At 40.5% G+C, this 22,354-nt stretch overlaps 1 protein-coding gene across 1 annotated transcript in view; it reads left to right on the forward strand.

Annotated features, from left to right (window-relative positions):
- The window catches only part of mctp1a (multiple C2 domains, transmembrane 1a), a 125,387-nt gene that overhangs the window by 72,168 nt on the left and 30,865 nt on the right, over positions 1-22,354 (forward strand). The window contains exons 10-16 of the mRNA XM_054610540.1: positions 2,305-2,398; positions 7,073-7,175; positions 8,085-8,187; positions 8,763-8,864; positions 9,373-9,447; positions 11,834-11,953; positions 19,720-19,836. Of these exons, the coding sequence (XP_054466515.1) occupies positions 2,305-2,398; positions 7,073-7,175; positions 8,085-8,187; positions 8,763-8,864; positions 9,373-9,447; positions 11,834-11,953; positions 19,720-19,836 (714 nt within the window). The remainder of the gene's footprint in view (positions 1-2,304; positions 2,399-7,072; positions 7,176-8,084; positions 8,188-8,762; positions 8,865-9,372; positions 9,448-11,833; positions 11,954-19,719; positions 19,837-22,354) is intronic.

Here is a 22,354-nt window from a genome sequence, read left to right on the forward strand (position 1 = left end):
CCATAAATATCTGACTCAATACTAAATGAACAGGATTATGAATCAGAGCAGACTTTCGATGCCAGGTATAGTTTTTGATACAGACCCATTTTGGTCCTGACCAAAAAAGTAATGACATTCGATTCCTAACTAGGTAACTACTGTTGAACACACTAACCAGTCCGTGTCTTACTCTGTTGCCTCCCACATGCCCTTTCTCTGACTCTTTTTCTCCCTCTGTCTCTCTTCCCCCTCCTCACCAATAATCAAAACAAGCAGCTGTATCTTCAGAGAAATCGTGGCTTAAAATTGAGAGTTGTCCGCTCACTGCCTCTCTCTCTCTCTGTATGTCTCTCTTTCTCTCTCTTTCACATGCTCTCTTTCCCCCTCTTTCTTTCACACACTCTCCCCTCTCATCTCCTTTAGAGAGCTTTTGGACAATGATATCGCTGAAAACAGGCAGAGTCTGACAGAGTTGGTAATAATGAATTAAGTCTGTAGCCTGGCCCTGACTCTGAAATTTAAATTATAATTACTCCTGTGGGGATGGAAGGGGTTATTGCCAGAGAGAGAGAAATAAATTGAAGTGAAGTGTATTTCCACTTTGCTTTTAAGACACGCCGACATGCTACTCAATTTGGCCTCAGTATAGGTTTTCTAGGCATGTGTTTATACCTGAGTATTTGGGTTTGAACAAGTTCAAGTTTATGATTGTGCGCGTGTCTGTCAGTGTGTGCTCATGCCTCATGGCCCAGCCGTTTATCTCCACAGGTATCCCTTAATGCCACAGATTTAAAGACTAGTTTTTACACAGTCATCATTCTTTCTCCCAGTAATCAAAACCTTGTATTTCCCATCTCATTTTAGTCTATCACAGGGCCACTTAGCATACCTTGACTGTGTATGTAAATGTGTCTTAATAGTGTGTGAGCATGCAAGAAGGAGATCAATATCAGAGGGGAGTTTGTGTGGCATGTGTGAGTACCCTGGTATGCTTGGCTTTTTGTTTTACAGTTGGTTTGGTTATCTGTCAGTAGTGGTGTTCCCCTCTTTTGTTTGGATGTTGTGTAAACTGGACAATGTGTGAGTAGGTCAGTGTGTGTTTGCCTCAGAATTATGATATCACTGCCAGTCACGCTTCGCTGGATGTGTCTACTCACCATAATATCTCTATTATTATATATTCAGCCTAATACTCTCACCCGCGTTCTCTGTGGGTCTCTCTGTAAAGCAAACAAACACACAAGCAGACAGGCCGCATGTAGGCAGTATACAATGATACATTGATATCAAGAATAAACACATAACATGCAATTTGTGCATGCGTTTCTTTTTCTTTTGTTATATACTGCACGTATACAGATTTTCGATTGTTGTAAGAATTATTTAATGTTTCATAATATTTCCACTTTTGTCTTTCTTTTTCTGCTACTAACTTTCTGCTACTGACTTTTTTTCTTACACACAAAGTTGTGAGGAAGTAACTCATGGAGTGACTACTAAAAAAGTAAATCTCAGCCAGCCTTTACTTTTTTATTTTCCAGACTGACAGTTTGCTCCAGGGAGTAAATCAGCTTTAGGATCAAATAATACACATCAAAATGTATAAAACTTTATTAAAACACATGCATTTTGTTCGTATTAGGCATGGACAGGAGAGGATTTCCAAATCCCATACAAACCCTATGCTTCAACGGTTTCAGACTGACACTCCTCTCTTCATGGTCAATACAAAAAACACTACTTTCATTAAAACACAATGGGGAACTATTTCCTCTGTAACTGACTAAGTGACTAACTCAGTCTTTATGAGCGGAACAGTTAATGGAAATGTACAAAACCTCTTACTCTAAATGCAGCAGTGGAAAGTGTATAGTTTATAAGATAGTTCTTGGTGCAATCTCACCTTGAGTTAGCCTTCTCATTGTATAACAGGAAAAGATATAATGTTGTCTGCAATGACCCCTATTTGTTCCATTTGTATCTGTGTACTTTATTTATTAGCTGTAACCTTTTGCAATATATTTCTGCATGGCTCATCTTCTTTATCAAAATCAGTAAAGTTCCATTTAATCTGAAGTACAAAGTTAAGAAACACTTCAAACAAAAAAGCACAGCTATTCAGTGAAATTAAATCTAGCCATTTGTCCTCTGTTAGACTCGACTATAAATGCCAGCTCTACATTTTCAAATAAGGGGACTGTTAAAGGACATATTCTACCCTTTCCTCTCGTAATGAAATGTCAGGCTATTGACCTGCCTTTCTCTTCAATGCTAATTTGGTGTCCTTTTTAACCTTTGACCGTTGTTCCTGTGATGTTTCAGAGTCTGTGGAGGTCGTTTCACAACCTGAAAGATGTCGGAGTGGTGCAGGTGAAGGTCATCAGGGCTGAAGGACTGATGGCAGCAGATGTCACAGGTAAGACCATGACCTTAAGTCCAAACAAAGGACTACAACCTCTGTGGTTCTCATATACGCACATTGTTAAAATGTAGTCCCTTCATTTTTCACTCTTGTTTCATGCCTATATATTCATATACACATAAAATAATGCTCCTCCACTTTTGCTGTTGTTTTGCAATTTCTGTTGATACCTTTCAGTCAGAGTGAGCATTATAAACCACCTGATGATAATAATAGTATGACTATCAATAACACGAGTATTTTTGCTTTTAATAACTTTTGCTTGAGTTTTGCATTTAGACATTGAACAATTTCTATGGCACATTTTCCTGCATAAATCTAGCCAAAGATACAGTCCGGGTGTAATTTTGGTTTAAGGGATGATCCTCTGCAAGAATCCTCAGAGAGAGTTAAAGTCTACTTTGGGCTGGACACTAAATTTGTCTCTGCATTTTTTTAGAAAAGATGCAGGCTGCTCATTTGAATAATAGAGAAAAAAACACATATTTGAACCAACAAATCTCTCTCCCTCCTCCTCCCTCCTCCCGCTCTTTCTGTGCTTGCTCTCTCTGAATTCTCCATTCTCTATTAATTCTAACTTTTAATTAGGTCTACAGTGGACAGGCCTAGTTTTTCACTCTGTATTATCTAGTAGAGAGAGAAGGAAATGTGTGTATCTCTCTCTCTCTCTCTGTGTGTGTGTGTGTGTGTGTGTGTGTGTGTGACACAAAGAGAGAGAGAGAGAGAGTTGTTTTTTTCTCGATTTAAAACCGCCACAGTCCCATTAGCCAATAGAGAGCAGAGCTGCTTGATTTGGGTTATTGCGTGGAGCGACCGGAGCAGCCGGAGTGCAGGGCTAATGGCTCTCCGGCTCTTGTATTTCACTCGGAGCAGAAATTTGCTCTGTGACCTCGTTGCGGAGCTCATCATTCAGTCTGCGAGTCATGGATCCCTTCAAATAAAACAAAAGGGTAAAACTGTGTAAATGTAATGTCTAGTGGCTGTTTGTTTGCCTTTCACTTTGTCTCTGCCTGTTTGACGTGGTCCTAGAGAACATGTTTGGTTTCTGAGCGGTGCCTCTACAGCCTTTGGTGATTTGAAATTATTGCTACAGGCTTACTTCACAGTGAAAGTGCAGCATGTCTTGTGGTGCCAACCAGGGCTAATATTTTACATAGAAACTACCAAGACTGAATCCATCAATTGGGAAAATAGGGAAAAAAGTAAATTTGAAACCCACAGCAAAAATGTTTGCCATATGTGTTTCAAATGGAAAACTTGGATTTCATATGCTTAAAAACAGAATACAAGCTAAGATATTTCCGTGTTTTTTCCTCGTGGGACTCTCTATTTATTCACACAAAGCAAAACAAGGGCTTTGGTTTCAGTTTTTGATATAGCCAAAGAGATCTCAAATTTAGACAGTCCAATTTGTAAACTTACTTGAATTTATACTTTCTTGCAAGCGAGGGAAAAAAAATTAAATATTTTTCTTTTGTTCCCCAGAAAACGATTTCTTTCAGCCAGTCTGACCCCGGACTGTAGTAGGCAAAGGGGTTGTTTCTGATGGCTTATTCCTGTTATGAGTCTGACGGTGTGTGTGTGTGTGTGTGTGTGTGTCACTGGCTGAAACAATAGCTCTGTAAGAGCCACATAAGAGCCCTCACCACATGAACACCCTATTTTAACAACCTAGACCAAGAGAGGGTCAGGAGCAAGGTGAGAGAGAAGCAGACGGACAGACAAACAGACAGACAGTGAGAGAGGAGGTCAGTGAAAGAGAAAGAGTTCACCATCTCTCTCCCATTCACGCTGCCTGTCTCCCCTCTTGTCTTTTTCCCTCCTCCTCCCCCTCCTCCTCTCTCTCTCCTCTCTAGCCATCTCTCTCTCTAATTGAAGTGTTTTTGTGGAGTAGCTCCTCTCCAGCCCGAGTAGGATAACTGAAAATAGTCTCTAAAACCAACAATCCCTTTTGTCTGCCAGCTCTTGTCCCTCTGAGTGGATGCTACACCGTTAGAACATTTCAATGGTAACACACACATGGACACATGCACTTGCAGTCATGCACTTCCAGCAGCAACACCTAAGCACGTGTAGACTTCTTCGACATTCACGTCAGTATTTTCTACTGCATCATTTGACACATGGAGGAATACTGTAGGTATTCTATTTTAGCCTATTAAATGTGATGGGGGAAAAAAAGCAACAAAAATGCGATTGATTTACATTTTAAAGTCTGAATCATAATTAATTGTGATTATACAGGAACATGAGAGCATGCGCTCCCTCTTCAACCTCAAACTCCTCACTAACTCTAAGCTTCCCGCGAGGCAATTACAGTGCGCTCCTCGTCTCCGTACTGTGTTCATCCTCCACACTTATCTTAGGGCACACTGAAATGAGTTTGGGCCCAGAGGGGGGAGGGGCTTTGCTCGGACATTACCTGGATGATCTCTGAGTGGCGCTCAAACCCAGGCGTGTAATTGGTTAAGACAGGCGCCTCTGGTGCTGGCGGCCAATAAGGTGAGAGTTCATCACCAATGACAACCTGCTCTCTGCGGCAACACAGCCTGCCATGTCATTAAAAACAGAATATTAGAGAGAAAATGGGGGAGGGACGGGGGCTCCGCAGAAATAATTCCCAGGTCCTAATTTGGATGATTGCATTTAAATTTAATCAGACATGATTTGTGGGGACAACATTATAACCGTTTATGCTATGGAAGCTCTGGGATGGTTAAGGAGGATTTCAAATATTCACTACTGACCGCTGCCAAAATATATAATTTTTTACTTGTTTACAATTTTTAAATACATTTAGGTGTTTATTATTGGTCCAGGGAATTATTAGAATTTTAATACAATACATAATGTGCTATGCAAGCAATTTATGGCGGGCAAAGTATGCACACAGAGATGCGTGAAGAAGTGGGCTCTCGAGTCCATTGTCTTATGTCTATTTTAATGTATCTTGTTTTCTATCGTAGGAGTCATAGCTGTCAATATCCACTTTCAACATTCTACATCAATAGAGCCACACAAACCGTTATGAAAGGCAACACCTACGGCTCAGCATTGATCACGGTGACATTTACTTTGCACACCCACTGAATGTCCTGCCCTTGTCACAACATTTGAAGAAAATCACACCAATCGATGACACGCACACAAGCACACAAGCACACACAGAAATGTGGCGGAGGGGCTTTGAACTCAATCGCAACTTTTTGAGTTTTGTTATGCAATATTGCCGCTTTACTAATATTTCAATATTCTCACTGGGACATATTTTTTTTTACCTCCTGACCCAGTCTTTTCCAGTGATAAGCTCGAACAAACAGCGCAACGGCTCCCAACAGTTTAAATAGAAAATAATGATCAAAGCCAGAATTAAGAGTTTTGTTGTTTTTAGTTCATTTTGAGGCAATCGAGGGAGGTGGGCTGGCAGGCATGGGGAGCTTGTCTCACTCCTTTCTTTGTACAAAGAAATTGAAATGTGAGACATTAGTAAACAAATAGAGAATATATAGGACATGACTGGTTTTGATTATTATAGTACAGTACACTATTCTCAGGAGGGGGAAATAACTCTGTGATTATTTTTATTTCTCTTCTCGGTTTCCCTCACCCTCTCTCTATACTGTTACATAACTGTTGTAAATTCTGAATTGAAAGTTTTGTTGGAATGAATTAGCATTAATGAATATGATTTATAGTGAACCATATATCATATCTGAGTTTTATATCATCTGAGGGGCTTTAAAGTTCTCACGCAGCATACTAAAGTTTTATCTTTTGGGAGTGACAGGCCACTCAAAATATTTCAAATGTGAGTTTGTAAAATATTTTTTCAGTCGGGTAAATCTACATTTGGATGTATGTTGCTTTGTTTCTACTATAATTACCGTAAAATGTCACTTTTGTTATATTGATGTAACCAGTATTATAAACACAAGTAAAATTTCAATCTTAATATCCAAAATCCTTTTCAATGTTTTTATTAATTTAAATTGCTGTCAATATAACAAAGCAGAAACGATGAGGTTGAAATGTGTTCTGTCATCCTTTCATCATTTAATTCTTATGATGATCTTGCTTTTACACATTTTTTCCACCACATCGTTTTCTGCTCCCGTCTCACCGTTCGCATGGAATCACCAATCATGGACCAGCTATGTTTCCCACACCTCTGCTCGGCCGTCTTTATCTTCTACTTTGAACTTCTCTGGCCTTCAGAGCCACATCGCCGTCTGTGTTCTCCACACCATCTATTCTCAAAGTCCTCTCTCCCTTTTCACTCTCCCAGCCCCTCCTTTTGACCGCCCAGGGCATAGTTGTCCTAGAGCTTATCTTCTAGTTGTGCAAGTTCCCAGGGTGATGACAGAAACAGCTCGCAGCTGTTCCACTGATATACTGTTTTGTAATATATATGGTATTAGGATTAAAAATTAAAAGTAAAGTCCTGATAAGTCCAAGGTATTGAAGCTGTAATGTGGTAAAAAGGGAGGATGCTGTAAACTATCTGTCTTAATAGTATGAAGGATTGGAGATAGACAAAATGTGTTGAAATGACTTCAGATTGATTTCCTTGAAACCTCAAGCCATCAAAAGTTTATTGTCTCCTGTATTTACGTCTCTCTTTCACTAAGAAGGTCATTCTTGTATGCTTTTTTTTTTTTTGCTCTGCAGGTAAGAGTGACCCATTCTGTGTGGTGGAGCTGAGTAACGATCGGCTGCAGACGCACACTGTCTACAAAAACCTCAACCCAGAGTGGAATAAGGTCTTCACCTTGTAAGTAGCATTTACAACACCCACATGTCACACACAGCAGTAATAAAAATAAAGAAATACAATTTAACAATTCAACTGACATGTACCTTTGAATTTAAGACTAATAAAGTCAAGGCAAAAGTCTCCTGAAAAAAGACATTTTTTAATTTATAGCACAATGTTTTTTTGTGTGCGCGTGTTTCTTAATTATTTTATTAAATCTGGTTCGATCTGAGCATTCAAAAAAATATATTGATCAGACTTTAAAGTGCTAAATACCTTTTTTATTAATGAAATTTGAACTCAAAAAATATTCATAATCATTGTAAATACAACTGCTTATTGAGAAGTGTTTAAAATGCATTGTATGCCTACAGTAAATCCAGGATATCATTAACATAAGAGATAAAAAAGGCCAATCACATTTTTTCCTCCATACAAAAAAGGAACATTATTTTCCAAATATATAGTTACACTGAGGTAAAAATGGATCTAAATCTGCATATTTCTTAGATATATGATACAATTTCATTCCTGAGTAAAAACAGTTTAATTTTGTCATTCTTTGAGTGCACATCTTTCTCAAAGACTCCTTTCTAAACATCAGATATTTTCTCGGCAGCCTAGTTTTCAAAAGATGACACGTCTGAGCTTAACACTTAAGTTCTGCTTAGCTCAGGCAGTAATGTAGTGCAATATCACAGAGCGTGTAAATGGTGATTTTTATCCATTCAGGTAAATGTAATAGATGGTATTCAAATATAAGGAATTTGCTATGCCACCTATAGCGTTTCAGATTTTAAATTGTTTTCTGTGAGTCTTAAGCATTTAGAGGAGCTCTTGCAAGATGTGATAGCTTTCACACCCTTTCAGTCTGTAACCCATATTTCAGTATGTATGTCATTGGTGTTTTCTTTGTGTGTGGTCCAGTAACGTGAAGGACATCCACTCGGTACTTGAGGTCAGTGTTTACGACGAGGACCGAGACAGAAGTGCAGACTTCCTTGGGAAAGTGGCTATTCCTTTACTACATGTGAGTCAGAGGCCGATTGTTCTGTGCGTTTCTTTTTCTTTTGCGATAATAGAGATAACATAGAGGAACGGAAAGAATGAAAACACACAGTGGAAGATATAAAAAGCAGAGGTTATTTTTAAAACTCCACAGATGAGACTGTTATTTCACAAAGAGTAAGAGATGACAGGAAGGAGAAAGAATGGAGGAGAAGCTAAGAAAAAAGAATAGATTGATAGGTTGAGAAGAAAGAGAGTGACGGGATGAGAGATGATATGAAAATGACATTGATCAAGAGACGTTGCGATTTATAGAAAAAAAAGAGTGTCTCTTATATTTGAAAAAATATAGATAGCCTGTGAAAGTAGTGTTTGTCTAATATATCCATGCTCTGCTGTACAGTATGATTCCCCAGGATAGTTAATTTCTGTTTGACAGAGCTGAGCTGCAGTGGGTAATGAACAGGTACTTGTCAGAGTTGCCACAGTTGTTTTGGGTTCCCTGTCAGCGCCAGCAGCTGGGGTTCAAAGGTGGCCCGGGGAGCCGATTCAGCCGGGTATTGCCAGACAGACGCCTGTCATGTCCCTCTCCCACAGATCCAAAATGGAGAACGCAAAGCCTACGCCTTGAAAAGCAAGGAGCTGACAGGGCCAACAAAAGGGGTCATCTTTCTCGAAATAGACGTGGTTTTTAATGCTGTAAGTCTTTCTTTAGCTTTTTTGATTCTCCCTGATTTTTTTCATTTTGCCCCCCACCCCCACTATCCTCTCTCCATCCCTCTTTTTCTCTAGCCCCCCCCCCCACGCTGCTGTTGTCTTTATTCTGTCACCCCCCCCCTCCCTGCCTTGCTTCCATCTCATCCCTCGTTCCGTGTCCCTCGTCCTCGTTTTGGCTTTAATTATCGAAGACTCCCTCTCAACAGCCTTTGTTCGCCCATTCACTGTCGCTGTGTGTGTCCTATAGCGGCCATCTTACAGCTTTCTCTCCCGCTCTCTCTAGCCTCTGACATGGGGCACGCTCTACGCATGTGTTACCACTATCACCACACAATTTGTTAGAAAAAAACCTTAAATAAAGAAAAATATACTTCCTCGCTAATCCATTGTCATTATTAGTGATTTCATTTCCGTATTATTTAAAATGAGTGTCATTTAACTCTCACCGTTTGCTGTTTATGAGCCTGTGTGTGTTCACTCCATCCTCCAGGTGAAGGCTGGTCTCACGACGCTGATTCCCATTGAGCAGAAGTATATCGAGGAGGAACCCAGAGTGTCCAAACAGGTACATCAGCAGCCAACACTTATCTTCCACCACTCCGCCTCATTTTTTATCTGTGTCCACCACTGTACCCCCTATTCTGCTTAACTGTTTGAAGCAAAACGAACAAGCCAGGAGAGTGGCATCTTGTAAACCGCAACAACTGTGTGGGCAAGATACAACAGGATGATTGAAGGAAAAACAGCATTTTGTTTCTTTTTTTTTCTTCACTCCTCTCTCCCTTCTCTCATCTCTCCCCCCCTTGCATCCACTCTGAGTGGTGAATAGAAATGTCAAGCTGTCAGCTCTGGGGTGCATAAGTAGATTGGCCATCCTTATAGTTGGCCCTCTTTGCCACTGCTGCTTTGCACTTCATTGTCACGCTGCTCAGTGTGGCGGCACCACAAAGGGCTGAATAGTAGGGGCTGGCCCACATCAGACATGTCATATGAGTGACCGTTTGGGCTCAGTAGTCAATACTGCGCCATGCATAGCCGAGCACAGCCCAGCACAGCACAGCACAGCACAGCCCAGCCCAGCACAACACAACACAGACCACGCTTTTGTCAGCCTTCCATCTATTCCCTTCTTTCCTCACTGTTTCAGCCTTCTCTGTTTCTCTCTGTCTCTGGCCCACTCCACGCTTTTCTCCCAAGTGCGGAATTTCCATTTCACCTCTGACTCACAGAGATGACCCATGTCAGCGTCTCGCAATGATGATGTCACTGGCTGCTTTAGAGGGATTGCCCCGTGAGGGCTCTTTTGTGTGGTAGCAGCTCCCCTGCTGTTGCTTGCTGCTTAGCACACACACACACACACACACACACACACACACACACACACACACACACACACACACACACACACACACACACACACACACACACACACACACACACACACACACACATAGTAAAGAAGAAGTAAACACATAAGCTGCCTGCCAATCAAAACTGTTTATTATATAATTATGACATTTGACTCTATAAATGACTTCACCACTTTTCTAAGTGTTTTTAAGGAATAACTCAAGGCACTCTTTGAAATAATTCTTGAAAAATGAAATATTCTTATCAAGGCAATAATGAGCCCAGAAGAGTACAGCAAGTACATCATGGAAATGGATGATTCACAGTCTTGCTGTCCTTAGGGTCTGTGTGTCCCCAGCAGGACACCATACAGTCATCCTCAGTTTGGCAACAAAAAGATCCACATAATTATACAAAGAGAAGGAGGAATCCTCCTCTCATCTTGCATCAAAGCAGCCAAGCCACCCCTAACCACATGCAAATCCACCCAGAAAAACACATTCATACAGACAATAGACTTTCCTGTAGTGCTACAAACACATACAGTATTCACACATTCAAGCACAGACGCGCACACACACTATTTACCAGAGAGTAAAATAATGGCCTAGATTTTTTTGAACCGTGATCTGCAGAGACAGTTTGTCCTTTGGGAGCATTTTCTCCTGGTGGTGACCTGATTGGGTGGTTGGCATTCTGCGCTGCTGTTATGCTATTCCCTGAATGGTTAGCAACCCATGGGGAGGACAGCAGTTAGCCCGTTCTCTCTCATATCTGGCCAAGATGCACGGAGAACCCTCAGGGAGGAGAATCCAGGGACTCAGTTGGAAATAGTTATTATTGTACTTAACTTTATAGCTTGGAGAGTAGACTTAAAGAAACATTGTGAGTCAGCTTGTCACACTTAAAGCGGTCGTTTGTCCTGTATGCTGATCCACATCCATATATAGCTATCCAAAAAAGGAAAGCACACTAATGTCCTCATGGTGTCCTCAGAGCTGTAATGTTGTAATATTGAAGCCAAAGTGAAGTCAAAGCTGCATATCTCAAGTTGTAAAAAGTAATGCAACCTTAAACTTTCTAAAGTGACAGCAGAGGGGTATGTACCTACCATATTAAGAGTTATTGTGTATTTTACTAAGATGTTCATTATAAGACGTAACATATTTAGTTATTAAATGGTGAGGAATTCACACCATAACTAAACATGAAAGAATATTTACCTTTTTAATTGTATGTCATCACAAATGTCTAGATCAGAGATGGGCTGTAACAGTTGTGCTTATGTTTATGTCATAATTTTGCTTCTGTTTACTTTGAAAAAAGTATCCACTGAACACTAAACGTGCAGCTTATGTGATATTCACAAAATCTTTACGTATTGTAGTGTTTTTTCCAATTGTATTCCGTTACATGTCATAAAGTCTCATAAGTTTATAAAATAACAGCATGTTATTAGGCGTTTCTGAATGTCCATATGTTGACACACTGTATCTACAACTTTTACAGAGCAGTGATATGCAATGTTTATCACTCAATTCTTTACCTTAAGCGTTCATGTGTTTTAAATGTTTGCTATTTGCTTTTTGTCTCCCTTTTAGCTGCTGTTGCGTAACTTCAACAGAGTTAGACGCTGCATCATGTTCCTGATCAACACAGGCTGCTACATCAACAGCTGCTTCGAATGGGACTCTCCTCAGAGGAGCATCTGTGCTTTTGTAGTATGTAGAGATGCACCTACATTTACATGTGCAGTTCCATAAATGGCATCACATACACATTTGCACAGAAACTAAAAACAGGACACGATTTTTTATCTTTTTGTGAAAAATTACTCTACAGCCGCAATGAATATATTGCTGTTTTATTTAATTAATGTGGGGTACTGAGTATGCAAATAATCCCAAAAATGTACCTAAAAATAGTCGGGTATACTATTTAGTGAAAGCTTTTATCTCAGTTTTTTAAATTAAATGAACCCAACTCGTATAAATGGATCAGTACAGATTACCCTTTTAACATCTGCACACACACAGCAGCAGAGGACCGTGTTCACAGAGGTTGTAGGACCATTTCTGCTAACAAAGTATGGATCCTTCACTGGTAATTGCACACTCTAACACGAGGGGTTGTTGATGTCTCAAGCACAGTTAAGTACATTCCCACACTGTATCCTCCGCTACAGACTGTTACTCACACACTCAAATATCTTGATATGATCGTCTCGACTACATCCATTTGGTAAATGTAAAAGCACACATGGTATATACATGGCAAGTGTCTGTTTTCACACTCATTTGCTGGGAATGAGGGGCGAATTGGTGTTGTAGATTAAACACTATTTTAAATGAGACCCTCAGACATTGAAATACTTCGAAAATACAGCTATAGTCTATTGAAGTGTGACAAGCTATGTCTGCAGACAGTAGAAATGGCAGCTTTATTCTTTCTCTGCCCGTCAGCCTCCTCTTCATCCTCTCTCTCTCTCTCTCTCTCTCTCTCTCTCTCTCTCTCTCCCTTTCCCTTCCCCTCCTGTCATCTGTGTCTGGTATTAAAAGGTGAAGTGTAATTGGACAGCAGAGCTATCAGTAAAAGACATTCTCCTGCAGGACGTTGAGTGGCTGTATGGAGTTCCCTACCCTAAAGATGACAGAGCAGGCATTTAATCCTGTCTGGTTTAGTGTCCTGACTTAAGTAGCTGCAGGACAGGTGGACCTGCCCCGCCCCAGCCCTTTACCACGAGGGCACTAAGTGTCTCCACAGCAGACATTAGACATTAGCAGCATTTGGCTGTCTGACACCAGTTTCATCTCTGCAGAGACTGTAAGTGTGTGTGTGTGTGTGTGTGTGTTTGTACAGCAGGTCACAGTGTCATCACAAGACATGGGTCAGAAGAGACATAGTATTGATCAGTTAACATTTTCCCTCTGTGTGTGTGCAAGCGCTCTCCTCTCTGAGCCTGGCGTGTGCATGAACGTTAGAATTTTCTCTCGCGTAAGGCTGAACTGGGCGTAAGCCCCCCTTATCTTTTAAAAATAAATGAAAATGTCAGACAAAAAAAATGTCAAGGAATTCACAGAAAACAAGGTCACCTCAGAATTGCCAATCTACATGGTGAATAGAGAGGGGAGGATGCAGCCTTGGGTAGCGCAGCCTCCGTGTCAACACACGCGAACACACACACACACACACATGCCTTGTATAGCCCTTTTTGAAGATGCCGTGTATAGCACATCCATTTCCGAGTAACAGTGCCAACTATTCATGTTCTCATTGTACTCTCTTCAATTCAGAGTATTCAGATGACTATAAAGAATGTATCTGGGCCAAGGACGTAGCATTTTATAGTTTATAGAAAGTCTGAAATTTAGGTGTCATTGCGCCCCCCCCCTCTCGCTCTTTTGGGAGTCTGTTATCGTAGGAGTGTGCACTTAGCTAAAAGCATCAGAGTATTTAGGGCCTCACTCTCTCTCTACACAGGTACTCCCTCCCTCCCCTTCCATTTCTTCATCCCTCTCTCATTCTGCCTCACTTTGAGAGGCCTCTTAATCACTTCGCTCATCTCTTTAAGTGGGTTTTTATGGGGGGCCATCTGGCCAAGGTGGTGTGTTCATGAAGGTGTACGGCTGTGTGTGATTACGGGCATGTGTGTCTGTTCACATGTGCACTTGTGTTTCTGTCTGGCTGTCTTTCTAGACAGATGTTACACTTAACTTTCCAACAAGGCTGTAGCTACGGAGGTGAAGTTGTTGGCAATTCAAGCCCTAAACTTACAAATGTGTGCACAACTTAACTGTTAAGTAAGCCTGAGGGGGGAGATCTAAGAGTGTTTATATATTCGTGGTATTTTGTGAATAGTACATCAAAGTCCAGTGGTCATACTGTTTCACTTCACAAGATTCCCTCTCTAAAACGCTCAAAATTGTATTCATGGTCTCTCACTCTCCTTCTGCTAAATTCTGAAATGCCAGCCGCATGTACACATCGCCCGTTAGTGCCAGCTGTGATTAGTGTGTATGTTGTGTGTGTTTTGTGTGCATGTAAGAGAAAGAGAGATATCGCATAGTCTCACATGCAGCCTTTCTCTCTCTCACACCCACACTGCTGTCACCCACCCATCCCGACAGTGAATCAGCCACCGTGGCAGCTTTGCCTGAGGCGTTGGCACAATGGACGGGACTGGAGTTACCTCCTGTCCTGCATGATGGGTGGTGTCTGTGTGTGTCTGTGTGTGTGTGTGTGTGTGTGTGTGTGTGTGTGTGTGTGGGTGGGTCTTGGTGTCTCCGTCTCCTTGTCTCAGGGTTAAGCGTCTGCTTCCTCTCTCCACACCTGCAAGCTGAGTGTCTCCCCCTTCTATCTGTCCATCCATCCCTGTTCCTCTTTATCTCTCCCTCCCCTTCTCTCCCTTTTCCTTCTCTCCCGGAGAGTTGAGGCCATTGTGGGGCTGAGCGGTGTTGGGTTCTGTTCTCCTGCTGCTGCCAGCTCTCCCCACGGCCCCTGCAAGACAAGGCTGTTATTGCCCCGGGGACCGCAGGCCTCAGCAGCTCTTCCTCCAAACAAATTTGCTGTAACTTTATCTGCAATTGGGCCCTGAATTGGGAGCAAATAGAGGCAGCTTTGTGAAGCTCGGGGAAGGGCGAGGGCAGCGAGCTGGGGGTTGTTGGGGAGGCAGGGGAAATGATACCGGGCTCTTTTATGTCAGGCAAAGTAGGACTCTTATCAGGAAGAGAGCCCAGACAAGGGAGCTACTTCTAGAGGAAACTGGAGCACCTATCACCTGCTTTGCATTTAGATAAAAATTCACCCCGCTGAAATAAAAAAGCAAAAAAAAAAAGAAAAGCAAAGACAGGTACAGAAGCAACTATTGGAGTGTGTGTGTGGTGTGTTTGCACATGCCTGGCTGGCAGTTTGATACACATACACGCACACACAGTGCAGCGACGCCAAAGCAGTCAGTGGTACACACCACTCCAGGTCTCTTTAAATTGCTCCTTTGACTCCTCTTCAAAGAACCTGTCTAACTTTTAAAAGTTTTAAAGTTGGGACTTCGTCTTTGCCCACAGCAAGGGACAGCTTTGAAAGATATACTTTCACATTTTACTGCTCTCCTGATTTGCAAAATGAATGATAGTTGAAATATAGTGGCATGACTAACAGAGAATACCAAGTCAGAGTTTAATCACCAGATATAAAGACTCAACAGAAAACGCGTAAGGCCTTTTGTTGAGACGTCAGGGACTCGGCATCCTTTCTTCTCTTAGGTACCCGTATGCAGTTTCATAACTGTGGCCATAAAATGGTGGATGCTTTGTTTTTCAATTTTTTCATGTTATTACAAAATGACTGGCTTTGACACATTGAGCTTAGTCATTCAGTCTGCTTTTTTATCGGATGAACAGCATTAATTGTGCTGTGGATCTATGTCCTGCAGAAGTACAGCAGGGGGCAGTCTAGCACCACTGAATGATGGGTAGGTCCGTTCACAACCAGGACACAGAATCCCTCCCTCTCTCGTTCCCTCGAACTTAACAGGACTTCTAGTTGCTATCTGGCAACACTTAGTGCCAGCATGGAAATTGATGTAAGAGAGATAAAGGGGAACTCTGAAATCCAAACTTCAGTTTCACTCCACTGAGACAGAGCAGGGGGAAAGTTAGCCTGGTGTGTGGTTAATGTAAGCCAAAGTACTGAATATTACCCTCCCACAGTGCCGCGGCTCAGAGCCGTAAGGACGCGGGCTGTGTTTTGAAACAAATAATGCAAGATACAACTCCTACCCGCCGCACTGAGTGCTTGAATAAATCATTTGGACTTTTCTATTTTGTTAGCATTTTTAACATATCTTCATGTGTTCAGGGGATTTCCTATTATTAAGAGAAAGCAGCAGATATGATAACCGTGCTAAAATATAACTACAGAGACTTGTCAGAATAAATTAGTGTGCTGGTTCTGTTTATTGGTATTTTAGCCAAAATATAACAAATCATCCTAGCATGGTTTTACTTTGTTCAACTTTCTGATTGTCTATTTGAATTATACATCTCATTTGATTTTCAGCTTGTGCTTAGATGTGAAGTTTGCCCGTTTCAAATGCAGCCTTTAAATGTATTTGAAATGGTTTGCAGATTTGTCAGTGGAAAATATTGTTTTACTTTGTTTTTATGACAATACAATAGTTTTGTAATTTATAAAGAAGAAATTATGATAGGATTTATGACAAAATATATTTGCTGTTTAAAGGGTAAATTGCGTTTTGGTGTCAAAATCAAAGGTTTCTGTTACAGAAAAAAACTAACCTGACTCTAAATGGATATTTATCCCTACTGTTCTTTAGTAGTTTAGATAATTACAGCTAATATTTTATACAATCGTAGTATGAGATGGAAGAATATTTTTTTTCAGTAACAAGTAGAATTTACACCTATTTACATGCTCTCAAAACTAGATTAGATAGTTTGCATAATTTGAAAGATATAGAAGTACGCATACAGATAAAGATAACACATTGTGTTTGTGTAAATATTTTTACACACAGGTTAGAATTCAGCCGTATAAAGCAGAGATTTAAGAGTAGAGCATGGTGCATGGTCAGACACGGTGATCCATCCCCGACCACTACATAATGTGTCTCTGACCACACAGAGTCATCTACAAATTGTTCCCATAGACTTCATCTGGAGCTTCATTTAGCAATTCCCCCTTCTTTTTATTCTTCGATCCACCACGTTTTTATCATTTTTTTCACTCCCCTGCTTCTCTCTGCTCGCTGTCATCCACAGGCGAAGAGCTCGCTATCTGGTGTAGCAAGCAATGGGGGGAGGGGGGGTTGTGTTTGCCCTGTCCTGGCTGAAAGGTCCAGGCACTGCAGGGCCCCTATTACCCAGCCGGGGGGCACGGAGACGGGGCAGGGCTGGCCACTGCTGAGCCTGGGTATCCGGTTCCTCTAGCTGCCAGTCAAAACTTCGCCCTCAGCTACTATAACTAAGTTGAGGAGGAATGAAGGGGGACGACAGGTTAAACAACCTCAGGCAAATGGAGAAGAAAGCAATGGCTTTTTTAAACATAAAAGAGGGTATTAAGGTTTCATATAAACATCAAGACCGAGAGGAGAAATTCATTTGTTTTGTGATACCGATACAATGAGCAATTAGAGAACCATGCAGTAAAAATATTAGCGTACAATATATGTCTACTGTACAGTATATTTATAGCAGAAGCACGGTGTGTATCTGCGTGAAGATTTTTCTAAGTGTTCAGGTATTTATAGCTTCTACCAGAATAGGCTTAAGACAAGTGAGCTTCTTTGTTCGTTTGACTGAAGACACGTTTCACCTCTGTTGCACATTGTTTGGTTACAGATTAATCCAATGTTTATCAGTGTTACAGATTTATAAATTATACTGATTTGTAGAAAGATGGATCATTTTAGAACTTTTACATTTTTGAAGAGGAAAAAATATATGGGAGCATGTGTTTGTCTGTGTGCAAGTTTCTGTTGTTAAGCTTTTACAGTCCTAACAGCTTTTTTTGCTATATGAAGGGAAATGGTTGTTTTGCTTATTAGTATACAAATATGAATTATTGAATAGTTTCTTGCCAATTCTCCTACACAGTGGTATCAGAGAGACTCTTTGTATGTGAGAAAGTGAAGTTGAGCCTGAGAGAGACGGAGAAAGATTTCAATCCTTTTGGGGGATTTGGTTGTTGCACCAAGGCCATTCAGGTTTATTTGAAAAGTCCATTTGGCTGTGAGCATTATGCAAATGTACTGGACATTCCTAATGTTTATTTATGTCTGTTTTTGCTTTGTATACTTTGTTAGTTATTTTACATTAAGTAATAGTTATTCTATCTCAAAAGTTTGGATATGAGCCTTTCAAACTTTTTAATGTGAAATGTGGAAAAGCTGAGAAAATGTTTAATAGAGCGATTGTAAAGTTGTTTGCATTGCTATTCAGATGCATTTGTGTGAAAGGAAATGGAAACACAGATCGCACAGCGTGAGTGTGTGTGTGTCTCCTGTTTAGTGTCCGACTGGCTCCACTGCGGTAAAAGCAGAACTGCATACACACTCTTGAGGGGCTGTTGAACCTCATATTCACATTAACCTTGGACTGTAAACACAATGAAGAGAGCTTGTTTTTCATTTTCCCCTCTCTCTCCGTCTATTTCCACACACACACACACACACACACACACACACACACACACACACACACACACACACACACACAGAAATAAAACAATTTGATTGTTTACAAGTTTTTCTTTCGCTTGTTGAGCAAAACAGGATAGATCATAATTGGTACAGAGACCAATAAATCTGCTTAATACAGTAATAGTCTCAATTTCACCTCTCTTAAAAGTGTCCCATGAAAACTGACTGTTAAACATGGATGCATTTTCATACAGAGAGTAATTTAAATCTTCTTTACTCATATTTGAGGTAATGGATTTCTGGTACTCTAATTTGATAAAGATGTTTTGCTGGAAAAGTATTCGGCATGGTTTGCACTTCCAATATTTGCAGTTGAAGTCTTATCAATCATAAAAATGTCTTTATGCCTACAAATAAATTATTAGAAAATGGTTTTTTTTCTTCCGTCTCGTCTGATGTTTTTTTGTTTTTCACAAAATAATTTTTTTTCAGCTTAACTAACTTTAAACGGTTGACACAATGCTCTCTCACAATTAACACAATGCCATCATAAAAGAAGAAGCTTCCATCATTAACAATTTCACTTTCCCACATATATTTTGTCCCAAGCACCTCAATAGTCTGTTGTCAGAGGTTAAGGAGCTGTGCCAAACCCAGAATACAAGGTTTTAGGAAAGGTTAATTTTCAGATGATACTTTTCTTGTTTGCTGATGAGAGGGGAGGTATAGAGGTTATGGATTTGGCAGATGGGTGCAGAGAAGGTTAGAGATGGGGCATAAGAGTCTTTTGGGGTAGATGAGAGGGTATTGGGGCTTGGAGTGACAGGGTTAGGGACTGGGGGTGTGGGGTGTGTGTGGGGTGTGTGAGGTCAGATACTGCAGTTTGGGCTTCAGTATGGAAGGGTCAGCTTTGACGTGCTGCGGCTGAAAACGGTACATGACCTCATCCTCTGGGATGATTGGCATGGAGGAAAAAGGCTCTGACGGCTCATACTATGCCTCCTCATCATCCTCCTGCTCAGCTGGAGGCCCAGAATGCACTGAGGGTCAGGGCGTTGAACCTAGGCTTTACCGACACCAGGCCTGTACCTTTTGTTAAAGCCCAGTCTTATTTTTTACGCTTTGTTCCATGGTGGTTATGATTCTGCATTTGAAAGCGTTTGAATGGGTCGTTTCTAATCACACATATGGTCAGCGTAGGTTCTCAGGAGTTTGCCTCACAGGGGTCAATATGGGGTGTAGAATGTATATATCCCTAGCCCACACTGTTTTTCACTTTTTTGTTATTATTTTTCTTATGCTGATGGTTTTATCTTTTTCTCTCTTCAGCTTTTTGTCATCGTTGTTTGGAACTTTGAACTCTATATGATTCCTCTGGCTTTGCTTCTGCCTTTGGCCTGGAACTACATCCTCATTGCATCGGGGAAGGATACCAGGCAAGATGTGGTGAGTAACCCAACAGCTTCTTGACATCCATCCGCCTTTCATTCATTTCACTGTAAAAGCCGCTTTCCACACACACAATGCCGGGTTAAAACTCAGACACTATTGTTTTGTATAGAGCCATTACACTCTTTTTATTTACAACATTAATCACATGTCCATGCATTTCACTCCTTTGATACTAGACTTAATACATGCAATTAATATTTGTGCTGTAAATGAGATTATGATTAGTATGGATATACAGGTGAGTGAGAGAGCATCAAGATGAGCAAAATATGAACTAATTTAAAATGCATCTTTTGATTAAATTGCACAAACTTTGGGCAAAATTAGAATTAATGTAAAAAAAAATCAGTGGTGAATTTTTTAAGATAAAAAACCTCCATCTGCCCCTTGAGCAGCTGCATTCTCAGTACAATCGTGCATTTCTCACTTTGCCTTCTTTGAGGAAAAGGGAGAAATAATAGGCTGTCACCTTGAGCTACGTTACGCCACTTACCAGGTAGTATATTTATTTAATTCATTTATTTTTTATCTCTTATACCAATTAAATGATGTCAAAGCAATGTCATGGAGAAACAGACATGTTTTAATCATGGCCAGGCACATTTGGAGAGTAGAGAGTGAAAACGAGAGAGAGAGCTGGACTATGGAGTGAGCGTGAACAATGAAGTGATTAATTTTAATAAGTGCCTTTTTCCAAGACTCGGTTGAAAATAACCAGTTAACAGACCTCAGGATTTCTTGCAGTATCTCGCCTTCTATATGTGTATATTTATCTCTTCATAAGGATTTTTTGGTTTGGATTGGATTTGGAAGAGATATTCAGTCATTATGATGAACCAAATCCCTTTGCTTTGTGTCATTGTAATATTAGACATAAAAATGGAATTAGATGTAAACTGCATGTAATGTACAACACAGATTCATTTGCTAAGTCTCCAGAGCTAAGCTTCTCTATTCATAAACCTCTATTTCCATATTTGTTAATTTGAAAAAGTTAACAGTAAAATCAGCAAAAGACATTCCCTATGAGACTGATACAAGCCGCCTCTTACTTGACAATAACCTGGTCGTTATAGCGTAGTTTGTGGTACATACTTGAATTTAGTATTTAAACTGGAAATTTTCAATTAAGTCTAGAATCAAAGGTTTAAAGTCTAAAGGTTTTTAAGTATGTTCACAGACAAAATAAATCATTTTCTAAATTTGTGAATGACACAGCCATGATTTCCAGAGGATATTTTTCTGCACCTGTAGATGGCGACATTGCTTGACAAAAAAAAATCACACATGCCTTAAGACAAAACCCAGCATGATGATTTGTCCCCCCACCTGCTGCTTGTATTTATCCAGACCTAATGATATTCTTTTCCCATGCACTTTCTAATTAAAATGAGGCAACAAAGGTTACATATTCTCGTAATGTGCCACTCACTTCACATATGAGTATGTACATGTTAGTCCCACTTCATGCAGAATTGCTTTTTTCTCCTCCTTGAAAGGGACTATTGTGTCTCAAGTAGCTCAGGAATTGGTTGGAACATTAAGTCATGTTGATAGTGTTAATATGTATAAGGCAAGTGCCTTTTAAAACAGCAATGCTGTTCTGCTCAGCTTCGAAGTTTTCCTGTGCTCAGAGAAGAGAGAAGATATGGACACTAATTTATGTTCTGACATGGGATCTTTAAGTTTCACTGTTTTTAATGCGTAATACTGTCTCAGTAGCATCATACCACTGTAATGATGATTGACATGTACTTCTACACACTTCCAAGTAGAAGGGCATCTTTTCCTCCGAAGGTTGCTTCAACATCATCTTCAAAGTGTGGTTTGAGGGTGTTTTGTTGAATTTAAAGGAATTATGTACTTGCGACCCTGGACTGAATAGATCACCAAGGCCAGGCATATTATTTAGCCATGAGAAAACTCCTACAAAGCTTCATATCTGACCTTCTTTCAGTTAAATCTCTCCAATTTCTTATATGAGCACAATCGTCAATTGCTTTCATTGAGTGTGTTTTGTACTTCTTACAGTTTAACATGCTTGATATGTATGGGGTGGAGGGTCAGGGCTGCTTTTGGCTAGTGGAGAGTATGTAGAGAAGTTGGTTCCAGCTGGTGGTGTGATAGTCAGAGGGAAATACGCAGTGCAAGAGAACGGGATAGCAGTATATGTAGTATAAGGTAATGCACAGGTGTACATCATGCATTAATACTGAATGTAGTGTGTGTCCTTATGGTGGTGTTCTGCTCCCTGATGTGGTCTGATATGTTCCCTTTAATTCCAAGGTTATGATTCAGGCACAACCAAAGGGTAGAAACACAGCTGCATGTGTGTGTCACTCCAGGTGTGTGTTTGCATTGTATTTCCATGTTTGTGGAAAAATACAGTGTGTGTCCATGGAGATAAAAGTTGTATTGTATAAAGTGTGTGTATGTGTGAAAAGCATGTGCATGTATTGCCATCTACTGTGTGTATGCAAGTGTGCGTATGCATGAGTGTGTGCAGATATTC

The sequence above is a fragment of the Anoplopoma fimbria genome, chromosome 13 (genome assembly GCF_027596085.1).
Source record: "Anoplopoma fimbria isolate UVic2021 breed Golden Eagle Sablefish chromosome 13, Afim_UVic_2022, whole genome shotgun sequence".
Lineage (NCBI taxonomy): Eukaryota > Metazoa > Chordata > Actinopteri > Perciformes > Anoplopomatidae > Anoplopoma > Anoplopoma fimbria.